General features: G+C 59.1%; 1 protein-coding gene across 1 annotated transcript; it reads left to right on the top strand.

The window, feature by feature from the left end:
- The first annotated feature begins 3,434 nt into the window (after positions 1 to 3,434).
- LHX5 (LIM homeobox 5) lies at positions 3,435 to 12,832 on the top strand. The gene is made up of 5 exons (XM_043900830.1): positions 3,435 to 4,156; positions 6,193 to 6,416; positions 7,097 to 7,374; positions 8,068 to 8,233; positions 11,987 to 12,832. The coding sequence occupies exons 1-5, from the start codon at positions 3,984 to 3,986 to the stop codon at positions 12,352 to 12,354; spliced, it is 1,209 nt and encodes a 402-aa protein (XP_043756765.1). The 5' UTR covers positions 3,435 to 3,983; the 3' UTR covers positions 12,355 to 12,832.
- Positions 12,833 to 13,914: the final 1,082 nt, after the last annotated feature.

Here is a 13,914-nt window from a genome sequence, read left to right as displayed (position 1 = left end):
GTTCCAAACGCTCAGAAGAGTCCTCAGTCCGGCCGCTGCCCCATATCCCAGGCTGGAAAAGTCGGAAAGGCGCCTCCCCGCAATCCCAGCTCAGCGCACCTCGAAACGCCCACCCCCGGGCGGGTGTGCTCCTCCTCGCCGGTAATTAATTACCGAACTCAAGGGGGAATATGCAAACCGCGTATTACTAACTCTACAGGGCTTAAGTGATTGGAAACAGATTACTATCTTGTTTGTCTTTTGTCTGTTTTACTTATCCCGCCGCCGTCTGTCGAGTTGTAATGTTGATACTCTTTACTCTAGGAGGAAGATTTTTATATAGTAAATTCCATCAACATCTTGTATAAGTGACATTGCGTCTCCATGCATTACCCTGTTAAGACACAAGCAGTTTATTAGTTACATATAGGAGGGGATTTCGCTGCCTGGTCGCCATCTGTTAGCGCTGTTAGGGCGGGATAATTCGTCTAATAGTTGGTCTGCTGGCGTTTTTTTTTTTTCGGAAGCTGTGCGCCCTGGAAGGTGGAGGGCCAAGCGAGATGCCGCTGCCACTGGACTGGAGCGAGGCGGTTTTGGACTGAGTGTGGGCTGTTCTCAGGGTCCCAGGGTGATTCCAAGAGGCTGTGACCTAGACAGGATGGGTAAACTCAGTTACAGGAGGAAGAAGGCCAGGCCGGGGCTTCTGGAAGTGAAGCTTCATCTTCAGCTCCCGGCATCCATCCCTGGGGTGATTCGCCGCATCCAGGATAGGGGGAGGGGGCATGTACTTCCTACTTCCCTGGCCTTGCACCTCAGCGGCTGGGGCCTGACGGTGTGTTGCCATTTAAGCCCATAGAGGAGGTGAGGGCAGGTGGGTTTATTCTAGATGTAGCTTGGTACACAGGCACCCAGCAGCCAGCAGGGTGGGCAGAGCTGGTGTGGAAAGACCTGGCTTTTCAGGTACCCACTCAGGAGTGGGGGAGGCGGCTCAGCGCGCCTAGTCCAGAGCAAGGGGGAAGGATATCATCTAGACAGCGGCTTTAATCCACGGGGTGCACAAAGAGAATCCTTCATTGCAGCTTTGAGTCGGATACCAGATCGGAACGCCCAGCAGAAAGCCAGAGGCAGGGAAATAAAAATCGAGAGATACCAAGAAAGAAAGTGATGGGGAAATGGAGGGAAAAGGAAACAGAAAAACAACAGAGGCTGAACATAAGAGAGACAGAAAGGAAACGATGTGAAGAAACTCGGGAGAGATGGAGACAAAGACCAAGGAGGTATCTCGATTCGCCTCCACTTGGAGCCTGAGTGCCTCTTTTTTCTCTCCGGAGCTGTTTCACTCTGTCCCTGCCCTTTCTCAGCTCAATGACCCTTCATAGCCCAGGAGGGCAGGGCCAGGCGCTGCCAGAAACTGCGATTTCATGTGGGGCTCCTGGAGCTCTCCCAGCCTGGCCTGGGAGACCCAGCGAGATCCGGCCTCCTTGTTCCTGGCTGGTCCCAGCTCCAATCAGCCACACCTGTTCCTTGCTCGGCAAGCTGGAGGATGAGTAACAGCAGAAGTGGCCCAGTTTGGGGACTCCCTTTCAGAAGTCCAGCTTGGGGGCCAGCACCCCACCCCAGTGACCAGCACCTGTCAATTCCTGTGTGAAGCCAAATCACTTCCCATAGAGACTGTGGCCTGTGAGGGGAAGCTAGAAGTCTGGACAGAAACCCAGGGGGAAAGTGAACACCCCTGAGCCTCCACCAACTGCCCCAATTCAGGCATCCACAAATCCTGCCCCCTTTCAAATCCACAAGGGCAAGCACACTAGAAGTACACACACAAACATATCCCTCCCTGGGGGAAAAAAAAAAACACCACAGGAGTCACATAAACAAAATTATGGCTATCTGCAGAACTACACACACTCACACACACACACAATGATTGACCCACAAACACATATCCACAAAATTCCACAGTCACATACACACCCAACCCAGCTCAGTCACACACACACACGCTCACCTGCACACGATTCAGATTCTTCAAAGTCCACTTTCACATCCATGTTAGCACACACCTACACAAGCAATCTTACACAGATGCACACGCACATAAGCAAATACTCTCACATTCATGTGGCTGCAAATATGCACATATATACATATATATGTACACACCAACCAACAAAAACAAAAGCATGCAGACTGATATACACAAATATTAGCAGAGCTATGCACAGGTACAAACACAAAAGACACACATGCCAAAATATATTCATATAATTGATTCCTGAGTAATATAAACAGAGGCAAAAACAAGATTCTCAAACAGCAAATGTGTATTAACAAACTCAACAAATGCACCCAAACGCATATCCATACCCAAGCCTTGGGGTGTACGCATGCAAGAGCACGCGCGCGCACACATACATATACACACACACACACACACACACACACACACACACCTCTACACTCATCTGGCTCCCAGCCTGTGGGCCCAAGCCTTACAGACCCCATCGGCCCTCTTTTCTGGAGTGGGAAGGGAAAATCCCCACCTAGCTTGCCTGGCCTCCCTAACTTAGAGCATCCAGTTCATTGACTGGGTTGGCACTTTGGAAAGGAGGCATGTTTTTTTCCCTCCCCCACCAGAGTCACAGTCCCCCTCCACATACACCTGCGAATACCGTCCCCCCCCCCCCCAACACGCTCGGAGCCCCGTGGAATGGCACTTCCTGCCTCCTATGTAGAATCGAACCTGCACACACAGCCGGGACGCCCAGCGCGTGCAAACAGCGCCCGCGCAATCTTCCAGGGTGCCGCCTCGGCCGCGCTACCCACTCACCGCGGCGCCCAGACTGGCTGACCCGGGATCCGGAAGGTGCCACGAGGAGAGCGGAGACGCGGTGAACGCCACTTCTGAGCTGGCTTCGGAAAGACCGGTGCGCTTTCCCACCGGAAAGACCGGTGGGGAGTACCCCACTCCCCACATCTCCCCTAAGTCCCGTGGCCAGCGTGGGGTCTCGGAGCGGGCCAGAGAACATGCCCCCCAACCTGGGCCTGGGCCTGTTCGGTCTTTCTCTCTCTCTCCTTGAGAAAGGCCGGGCTTGTCCCCAGTCCCCGTGTATGACAAAGGAAACCGGGGACGCCTCCCGGGAGTCCCGGGAACCTCCCTGTCGCAGCTCCAGGGCGCTGACCCCAGGGGCGCGCGGGTAGGGGGAATCCGAAACGGCGGGCTGGGCTGGGGAAGAGGAGGCAGACAGAGCGCGCGATCCTCGCCTTGGGTAACTTCTGGAAGTTCCGTGGATGGAGAAGGGGGCAGAGGTTCCCCACCTCCCCACTAGGCCTTGGAACCCTGCCCCCCCGCCCCAGATATGTGTGAGGCGAGAGAAGAGAGAGGCAGTTCTCAGATCGCGCGGCCCCCCAGCCCCCAGCCCCAAACTGGAAGGTAAATACTTACTTTGCCTCCGAACCAGGTACAAGCTAATACTCAACAATACTGATGCCTTGTTTTTTTTGCTCTGTCCGGACCGCAAAGCTGTAGCCAATTTAGATATGCTATAAATTTAAGAGGTTGCCATGGCCACCGCGCGCCCATTGGCCGCCGGGCCCCCTACGTGCCGCGCCACGTCACCAAATCTGAATAAGGATGCGCGAATTAGGCGGCGGCCAGACAAAGATGAGGATCGGGACCGCTTGAAAGTGGGGGAAAGTGCCGGCGCCTCCGCCACCGGGGAAAGCCGCTCGGCAGAGCCGAGGCCAGCAGCCACCCAAGATATACTGGGGCGCGCGGCCCGGGGCATGAGGCTGTGAAAGCCACCAGTCCCCACCCCACCGCGGGCAGCCTAGCGCCAGGCCCAGCATTCACCCGAGGACTTGACCGGCTGAGTCTTGGTTCGGACCGGACTCGCCCGGCGGCGGCCGAGAGGAGAAGCAGACAGCAGCGGCGGGGCCGGGGGCCCGAGGGCCGGGGGCCCGAAGGGAGGTCGAGGCGGCCCGAGCCGCCGGGGCGCGGGGCTATGATGGTGCACTGTGCCGGTTGCGAGCGGCCCATCCTCGATCGCTTTCTGCTGAACGTGCTGGACCGCGCGTGGCATATCAAATGCGTTCAGTGCTGCGAGTGTAAAACCAACCTCTCGGAGAAGTGCTTCTCACGCGAGGGCAAGCTCTACTGCAAAAATGACTTCTTCAGGTAAGAGGCCCGTGCCGCCCCTGCTTGCTGCCCGCGCGCCCGCCCAGCGCGCGCTCCGTTGGGGCACCGGGGAACGGGAGAGACCCACCCCAGCCTCCCGGTCTCACCAGCTTCAGTGGGGAGCCGGCTCGCCCAGCAAGCTCTTGCCGTCCTCGGTCCAGCAAGGGCCGGAACCCAGGCGGAGTGAGAAGAACGCGGCTGGGCTGCTTCTAGCTGTCTTTTCCAGGGCGGCTTGGATCGGTGGTGGGGCAGGGGGAGGAAGCCTGACTAACTTGCTCCACACTCGTCTCTGCCCCTTCCTAGCCGGCATCACCCCAGGGTGGAAGCTTCCAGCCAAGCTCTGAGAGACTAAGGATTCTGGCGAAGTTAGGGACAGCTGAGGGCTTCTCCCACCAGGCAGAGTGCGGGGTGTCCAGAGGCTGGGCTCCGGGCAGGTAGGGTTCCCAGGGCCTTTCTGGACAAACAGAAACTTCCCAGCTCCAGAGGGGGCTCAGCCAGAAAGATCTCCTCTGGTGATGGGAAGGGAATCTTCTCCTCAATCCCCCCATCCGCATCCCCTCCCCCCACTGGCCCCAAACTCCTTAAACATTTTCTCTTCTGTTGAAAGTACAAACGAAATGAAGCTGGAATCAGGACCTGCAGGGTCTACCCTTGCTGCCCACTCGGGCCCTCAGGCAGATCACAGAGATCACTTCTCTCAGTCTCGGTTTCCCAGCTGAGAAATGTTGAGGGTTGGCCTGGAAGACTGTGGGGGTTTTGGCCGCTCGGCCTGGCCCGCTTCCCCACGGGTGCCCAGAGTCGGCTTTGTGAGTGCGAATTCCAGGCGCAGAGAGAATAGGGGGGCGTGATTAACACCGTGCAGAAAGGCTGCTCACCAGCCTCGGTGAGCTGGCACTGGGGAATTTGAATAGGAGAAAATGTCAGGCTCGCCTTTACACGTGTAAACTCCCCGGCCCCAGAGGCCCAAGGCCCCTAATGTGGTGGTGCTTGCAAAGCGCCTAATGACTTTTGATAAGGTGCATATGGCCAATGATGCTGCCGGATAAGGCCAAAAGTGACTGATGGCTTCTAATGCCCTCACTGCATCAACGTCACCCAAATTCGCCCTGTTTAGAGACGTGGGTGTGAGGAGACAGGGGGCCCCAGAGCCCTGGGCCCTCGCCCTCTCTCCCCCTGCACCTCGCTGCTCCCGCTTCTCCTCATCCCTCCCAGTGCCAGTCTGCACCGTCCATTTCGGGGGAGGCCGGCCTTCTCCCAGCATTCTTGGAAGAAAGAAAAGGATTTAGATCGGGAACACAGAAAAGGAGGCATTGGAGAGATCCCGAGTTCTGGCCATGCAGGTTTAGGACGGCCTACTGATCACACATCCCCCTCCCCTGCCTGCCAGGGCCTGGGATCTGGGGACCGGGAGGTTCAGTCCCTGCATTCCAGAATCCACAGGCCCCTGACCAGCTCCAGTGGGGCCCAGAGCAGGGCCTGGAAAGTCTACAGCACTGGGAATCAGCAGAGGCTCTCTCCTTCCTGCTTAGGTTCAGCTCAGGAGAGGGGACCCCTCCATGCTCCATTGCTAGGACCCACCAGCCAGGCTGATTGACCCCACCTGGATCCCAGCAGACTGTTAAGGATCCAGAAGGCAAAGCCGAGAAGTGGTCCCAACCCGGCCTGCCTGGCTTTAAAATCCTTCCTGACCTCAAGAGCAGAGTTTGCCTGGAGCATCCCGGGCGGATCTGGTAGGGGTGGGTGGTGGAGGAGGGGCACAAGTTTGGGTGCTCTGGGCCTTCTCCTGGGCTGAAGGCTGCACCCAGCAGAGTTCAAACAAACCCGACCACCGAGGCCCAAGAGTCCCAAGCTCAGTCCTGGGTGTTTCGGCTCCCGGCTGGCATTTCCGGCCAGGGAGGACAGGACTGGCATCTCCTATTGACAGATGTGGAAATGGAGGCTTCTCAGGAGCAAGGGCGGGGCAGGAGGAGGTCAGGGCTTCGGGGAGGATGGGACGCTGGGCTGGCCTCAGGTGACAGGCCGTGTCGCGTCCGCAGGCGCTTTGGCACCAAGTGTGCAGGCTGTGCGCAAGGCATCTCGCCCAGCGACCTGGTACGCAAGGCCCGCAGCAAAGTCTTCCACCTCAACTGCTTCACCTGCATGGTCTGCAACAAGCAGCTCTCCACGGGCGAGGAACTCTATGTCATCGACGAGAACAAGTTCGTGTGCAAGGACGACTACCTGAGCTCGTCCAGCCTCAAGGAGGGCAGCCTCAACTCGGGTAGGAGGCCCTCGCCCCTCCCCAGCCGAGCCCCAGCGCCCTCCCTACTTTGCCCCCTGGCTGGAGGCAGCGCCCTCCCTACTTTGCCCCCTGGCTGGAGGCGGTGCCGGGGCTCAGAGCTCTCCTCTCTGAGGTCAAGGCACACGGAGGGGCTTTGGGGGGCTGGCGTTTGCAGCCAGTCTCTCAGCATACTTGCCACTCCAGCTCTTCCCCTGCCCTCCTCCAATTCTTGTCCAAGCGGTCCTCCTCCTCCTCCTCCTCCTCCTCCAATTTGGAGCCGTTTCCCCTTTCAGAGTCTTTTCAGCTCCTGGTAATTTCTAGCTGCATAGTGAGGACAGTAATTGGGGTCTGCAGGAAGGAGAGGTGGGAAAGGAAGATCCCAGGCCAGGAGGGCGTCAGGACCCTCCTCGCGTCCCCTCTCCCGAGAGCGCGCCTCCCCCTTTCGCAAGCCCTAGCTGAAAAGTGCTGAGAGGGCGTGAGAAGGGCCCCTCGGAAGGCCCGGCCCCGCCTGGAGGGAGTGGGCGGGCGTCGGGCCCCTGGGGGAGGGGCTGTGGCAGGTTTGGGGTGGGAAACCCGCCGCCGCTGGTCGTGGCCGGGGCCGCCGGGAACCCGCTACCGGACTGGAGAGGTCTCGGGCCGCCGCTGACGTCCGGTTCCCTTCCCGCTCCGTCCGCCCGCAGTGTCGTCCTGTACGGACCGCAGCTTGTCCCCGGATCTCCAGGATCCACTCCAGGACGATCCCAAGGAGACCGACAACTCGACGTCGTCGGACAAGGAGACGGCCAACAACGAGAACGAGGAGCAGAACTCGGGCACCAAGCGGCGTGGCCCGCGCACCACCATCAAAGCCAAACAGCTGGAGACGCTGAAGGCCGCCTTCGCCGCCACGCCCAAGCCCACGCGCCACATCCGCGAGCAGCTGGCGCAGGAGACCGGCCTCAACATGCGCGTCATCCAGGTGCGGCCCGGGCTGGGCCACCCCTCCCCAACGCCGCTGCGTCCGCGAGCAGGGAAGTCGGAGGAGCCTCGCACCCAGCCTCCTTGGCTAAGAGCGCGCCGAGTTCGATCCAGGGGCAGGCGGTGCGCCAGAGGTCGGGGCCCTAGCCCCGACTGGTCACACTCCTAGCCGGAAGATCCAGGCCGGCCCTGCTGTCTTCCAGCGGTGTCGCCTTGGGCGGGTCACTTCACCTCTCTGATTCCCGCCCCTCGCCCCTTTCAAGGAAGGTTTTAAGCCTCGCTGGAGTATGGGGACCTTTCCCTTCCTCCCCTCCTCTGAGCAGAGAAAGAGGCGCTGTTTGTTCTCCGCGTGCTCCCTCCGGGCGCCCGACAAACGGCCAGAGCCCTGCTGGGGGAGGCGAGGGGCCGAGACCAGCGCCTTGCCGAGCGGGAGGCCTTTATAAAGCCGTCACACCGCGGACGGGCCAAGGACCAGGAAGCCCAGCTCTTTATGAGTCGCCCCACGGGTCCGCGAAATCCTTCACCCTTGGCTGGTTCGCCGAGGCCCCTCTCCACCCCTCTGGTCTAATCCGGCCCGGCCCCCCGGCTCAGGGCATTCTTGGTGCGAAGGAGGCGCTAGGACCCAGCAGGGGCGACCAGGGCAGGGAAAGAAGGGGACCCAGATCGGAGCTCACGGCCCCCTCCTCTGTCCCAGGTGTGGTTCCAGAACCGAAGGTCCAAAGAACGCCGGATGAAACAGCTGAGTGCCCTGGGCGCCCGGAGACACGCCTTCTTCCGGAGTCCGAGGCGCATGCGTCCGCTGGGCGGTCGCTTGGACGAGTCGGAGATGTTAGGGTCTACTCCGTATACCTACTACGGAGGTAAGCACCCCGCCTTGGACACGGTGCCCCACACCTAGGTCAGTGCTGGTTGAGAGGGCAGGCCTGGATCCCTGCGATCTGGGGTGCCCGGGGACCCCTTTCCTCCTTTCTACCCACGAAAAACATACACAATCATGAACACACCTTAAGAGACACGCATCAACAGGGGCAGACCCACGCTCAGATACTTCCTGGACAGAAAATGAGATACATGTGTTCACTCACCCATGCCTCGATGCCCACAGATAAACAAATGAGACAGTGACACACACCCACGCAGGACCCACACGAGACCCACGTCTAGACACATGATCACCCACAACCAACACAGGTATACCCCACCCCCTCGGTATACTGACAGACACGCTGACACTCTCCAGCTCAAGCACTCGGCATGTACCCCGTCCCAGCCTGACACGCAGCCTTCTGCTGCCCTGGCCCACAGGCGGGCCTGGCGTATTTTGGCACCAGCAGGAAAGCAGGCCCTGGCAGGCAGCACCAATAGTAGGGATGGAGGGGTCAGAGGTCTCCTGGGGTCACCCCCTCGCTATCTTTCAAGACAGCACCTCCTTTTCCCACCTCGGGGACCATGCACACAGCATCTGGACCGTTTAGCCCAGATGCCTGGCAGTTGGGCAGGTTTTGCTGGACTAGGACTCTGGCCCACCCACCCAGCTGCAAGAACACCAAGGCTCATCAGAACTGGGGGCGGGGGTGGGGGTGGGGGGAAGCAAGAATTAAGCCAACCTAGTTATCCACTCTGGGTACTTAGGGCTGCAGGGGGCAAGGAGCCCAGCGTGGCCCAGAATTCCTCTGTTGCTGTTATCAGGCTCAGGCCCGGGTGTACTCTCCTCTTCCTTCCTCCTCCTCTCTTCTGTCCTCCCTTCTCCCCTCTGCGAACATGTCACTCTCCTGGATGACCTCTCCTGACTCCCTCACCTCCTGTTTTGTTGAGACCCAGTTGCTCCAGGGCACTATTGGACTGACTCACCCTTCCCGTGCATCCCAGACTTGTGGGCTCTAGGAAGGCATCTCTCCTTCTCTTCCTGAGCCTCTGAATTTGGGGAGCCCCCAGGAATGCCTTTGCCTGAAAGGGATCTCTGCTCCACCCAGACTGGGGAAGGGGGTGGTCCTAGTAACCCAGATTGGTGAGAGGTGACTTCTTTTAGAAAAGTCTGCTGGATGGCCCTTTCGAAGGTGGGGCTAGGATCCCGGGTGCCCAGGCAGACCCAGAAGGAAAATAAGAGTACCCTCTACCAGCTTTGTTTTACCCACAGGCCTGGGAAGTTAGCTCCTCTGGCCCGGCCAGGGTCCCCAGAAACTGTGGCTGAAAAATGGTGATGTGCTTTTAGGGAAGAGACTGAGCTGGCAGGGCAGGTACAGACTCCAAAGGGAGTTGGCCTAGTTTACTTGTCCCGGGGCCTCTACTCACCGACTTTCTTCACCTGTCTTTGCCTCCTTGCGCGCAAAATCTCCGCCCGGCCCGGCGCAGGGAGGTTGGCGGGGCGATAACAGTCCGGAATTTTTCCCCGCCTGGGTAATTAACCAAGGTTTCCCCTAGGACCAGCGTGCCTCCCACCAATCCGACCGCCTTTTCTACCCCCATGTCTGCTGGATAGGGTGGGGGCCTGGACACGCGGGGCCCCTCTTTCCCTGGAATGGGGTGGGGGGGGGGGACGGCCGCGGACCCCCGGCCCCAGGGAGGCAGCCCCGCCTAATCCGCGCTGGGAGATCCCGGCGGCGGCGGCCGGCAGCGGGCGAGAAAGGGGCCGGGCGGCGGGGCCGGCGGCTCCCCGTGGGAGCGGGGACAAAGCCCCAGCTGCGGCTTTTGTGCCCTTTTCAGACGGCGTTTGTTCCAATTACCTCCGGCCCGGCCGCCATATGGGCGGAGGCGGCGCGCTCCGCGCGGGGGCCGAGGCCCTCGCTGGCTAGCCGGCTCGCTACGAACCGTGGCCGTCCCCCATCGCCGTCCCTTAGGGGCCCCAAATTCGCCGCTTCCAACCTTTCTAGTCACTTACGGGGAGAATGGAATGAGTGGTTTTTAAAAAGTAATTGGCGACCGTTTTGGCTGTTGCCTAAACCGTCTCCAAGCCCGCCTCCGGACACTCCCCATTTGGACTGATGTCAAGGAAGGTTTGGGGAGGGAAGGGGGCGGCAGGGGGAGTCCAGCCCTCGGCCCGGTGACAGACCCTGGCCCTAAACCGGAGGCGTGCGTTTGCTGAAGAGACCCCGGCTTCCGGACGCGCTGGTTTTCCCTCCGCCCAAAGCGGGTTATTGTCAAGGGTGCTCCTTTCGTGGGGTCCCACGCCCCACTCTTTCAGGGGGCGACCTGAGGGGAGGGAAGGAGGCTCTGTCCTCTGTTCGGAAGGGCTTAGGGAAGGGGGCTTTAGGAAGAGGTCACGGGAATTGACTCAGAAACACTTTGTCGAGAATGGGTGGGGGTGTAATCTGGAGCCACTGCGTTCCCCGAATTTGTGGGCAAAATTCGAATTTGTGCATGGGCCAATAGCTATCACCAGATTAGTAAAAGGGCTCAACGTCCCCCAAATGCCCCCAAAACTTTGGGAGTCCTGGCAAACCCACCCCGGGGGACCCAGCTTTTACCCCAAGGCGCACGGATCTCTGGACGTGGCCTGGCGAGTGTTCTTATCGTCCCCCCCTCCCCAAATCTCTGAGGCTCAGCTTTCTCCATTCCTGGCCAGGTGAGGCCGGGCAGCCGGTCGGGCCCCACATTCACCGGGTAGACAAGGGGGCGCAGCGCAGGAAGGGGAGGGCGCTGAGACCGCCCGGCAAGGTCCGCGGCCAGGTTTCGGCGGCCGGGGCCAAACTCGCCAGCGCCACTGCGCTGCGGCTGCGCTTCTCCCCGGCGGGGTTGCCGCCCGATCGCAACCATTTCACCTTCCGGTCTCTTTCCGCCACCTCTGCCTCCCTGCCCTGCTCCTCTCCCGGGTCTCAGCCCCCGTGTCTCTGGCCGCCTGTCCGACTCGACTCGTGCGTCTCTGGACGCCTCTGTCTCTCCCCACCTTCCATCTTGTTCCTGGGTCTCTCCCCGGGTTTTTTCCTGCGTCTCTAACCACACAGCCGCCTCAGCTTTCTCTTTCCCGCTCCTGGACTATCTCTGTTTTACTCGAGTAACGCCGGGTGTCTATCTCAGGCGTGGGTTCAGTGACCGAGTCTCTTTCCTTGCCTCCCCACGGACTCTGGGTCTGCGGTGTCTCCTTGCGTGCTGTCCTACGGATCTCTCCCCGTCTCTTTATCTGGCAGTTGTCCAGTGCGTCTTGCTCTCTGTGTCTCTCTCGCCAGCTCTAAGACACTGTCTGGAATCCTCTGTCTCTTGTGCTTCCCCCGTGACCTCTGTCTCCTTTCTGTCTCTGAGTCAGGGAACCTCTGATGTTGAAAGGTGTGTGTCCTTCATCGTCCCTGAGTCTCTGCCAGCTTCTGAGACTGTAGCCTTTCCGTCTCACTTCTTGTCTGTCTCCCCAGCACGAACTCTGGGTCTGGCCTTCCGTCTCACTGGCCTGCCTCTCCCTTGGTCTCCGCAGGCCTCTCCACGGGTCTTTCTCTAACCTCAAGTCTGTGTCGCGTGGTCCCCATGAACGTCCTGTCCCGCCAGCCCCAACCGTATCTGCACCTCTCTGCCCTTGGTCTCCCTGGGTCCCCTCCCCTGGATCTCCTCCCCCAGGTCCCTTGAGTCCTCCCTATGCGACCTCCCCATCTCTCACTCTCCCCTCTGCCGCCCTGTCCCCTCCGCAGACTACCAAGGAGACTACTACGCGCCAGGGGGCAACTATGACTTCTTTGCGCACGGCCCGCCGTCGCAGGCTCAGTCCCCGGCCGACTCGAGCTTCCTGGCCGCCTCCGGGCCCGGCTCGACGCCGCTGGGCGCGCTGGAGCCGCCGATCGCCGGCCCGCACGCCGCCGACAACCCCAGGTTCACCGACATGATCTCGCACCCGGACACGCCGAGCCCCGAGCCGGGCCTGCCGGGCTCTCTGCACCCTATGCCGGGCGAGGTGTTCAGCGGCGGCCCCAGCCCCCCCTTCCCCATGAGCGGCACCACCGGCTACAGCGGACCCCTGTCGCACCCCAACCCTGAGCTCAACGAGGCCGCCGTATGGTAAGGCCACCGGGCCGGGCCGCCCCCCCCGCGCTTGGCCTTGGGGACCCGCCCGGCCGGCCCCCGCCCCCCCAACCTCACCCCGGACGCAGCCTCCCTAAACCAAAACGCCCGACGTGGACACGGCTCGCTCTCTCTCGAGTCCGAACTCAACCGGCAGCTGCTTCTCGGCTGGGCGCGAAGGAGGAGGACCGCCCCCCGCCCCCCATCTCCTTCCTCCCACCGCGGCCTCCCCGGGAACCCCCTGCCAGCGTCTCCCGGCAGCCGCGAGCGATTTCTTGGGACCAAAGTTAACACTCCGGAGGGTCAAGAGATTTCAAGCACGCTCTAGGCTTCCCCCGACCTCTCCCCCAACCCACACACCACCTCTTTGGACCAAGAGAGGGCTGAAGCCAAGGGATGGAGACGATTTCTTTTTCCCCCCCTCCCTGGAACCCGACTGGCATTTTGTAATCGTATTTCTCACTCTGCTTTCCCGTCTTTTAAAAAAAAAAAGAAAAAGAGAGATTGAAGGGAGTGAGAGGAAAGGGAGCAGAATGAGTTAGAAGATGGAGAGAGAGCCAGCAGAGAGATGGAGAGAGAGCGAGAAACATGTTTGGATGGGGGGCGAGTGGGGGGGGGGGGGTCACTGGAAGACAGCTCCACCTGTGCGTTCGCGCCCCCTGGTGGTCAACCTCGATGATCACGGTCAGCTTTTCTAGGAAGAGTCGGGAGCGGTCCCGACGTGGCCAGCCCAGGGGCCAGACCCCCACCTCTTCCTTCCTTTGACATTTATTTTGAGCCAGGGGGTCCAGGCCAGATTCAAACATTGCCCATCCTGCGCTCCGCTTTGGGCAAGGCGCCAAGATTTCTGGGCTCTGGCCGACAGACCACCCTCCGTGCCCAGGTCCTTGGAGGCTGGGCGGTCAGGATGTACAGTATTATACTTTTTTGGAAGTTGAACGCTTCTAGTTTCCTTATTTTGTATAAAGAAGAAACAAATAAAGTATGTTTTTGTGTTTACTGTTTATTTATTGTACACTAGTTATCTGGGGTTGGACATTTTTATATTTTTAAGAGGAGGGTGGGCAGAGTGGGGGAGGGGAGCCAGAAAGAGGTTTACCTAAAAAAAAAAAAAAAAAGCAAAAAAAAAAAAAAAAACCCAAAAAAATCAACTTTTTTAAAGAGAAAGATTAATAAAAAATTCTTTTTTCCCTCCATGCTGTGTGATTTTCTTTCTTTTTTTCCTTTTTTTTTTTTTTTTTTTCCTTTTTGCCTCTGTCTTCAGTCACTCTGAATTAATGGAACTATTCTGGTTCTTGTTTCTGACATAAAAACAGATTTGATGGATGCAAAGACCTCTCATCTAGCAGGGTGATGGGAGGGGTTCTTTTGGCAACTAACAGGTAAGGAAGATGCCTGCCATTTTTTTTTTGACAGCTACGATGCACCAATAGTATCTCCCCCAGTTTTATGTAATACCCTGATCTAACACAAGCCAACCTGGCACATAGTAGGCCTTCAAAATATTTGATGACTGAATGGGTGTGTGACTTGTTTATCACCAGAGCAATTCGAGCTTCAC

This window comes from Cervus elaphus, chromosome 5, assembly GCF_910594005.1.
Source record: "Cervus elaphus chromosome 5, mCerEla1.1, whole genome shotgun sequence".
In the NCBI taxonomy this organism is placed as follows: domain Eukaryota; kingdom Metazoa; phylum Chordata; class Mammalia; order Artiodactyla; family Cervidae; genus Cervus; species Cervus elaphus.
Note: the sequence above shows the minus strand (reverse complement) of the source record. Positions and strands in the feature narration are given on the sequence as shown.

Excerpts from the sequence above, each read along its gene's own strand:
- LHX5 (XM_043900830.1), top strand. The coding sequence starts at position 3,984 with ATGATGGTGCACTGTGCCGGTTGCGAGCGGCCCATCCTCGATCGCTTT. Across the intron at positions 7,375-8,067 it reads TCAACATGCGCGTCATCCAG|GTGTGGTTCCAGAACCGAAG; the intron begins GTGCGGCCCGGG and ends CCTCTGTCCCAG. Across the intron at positions 8,234-11,986 it reads TCCGTATACCTACTACGGAG|ACTACCAAGGAGACTACTAC; the intron begins GTAAGCACCCCG and ends TCCCCTCCGCAG.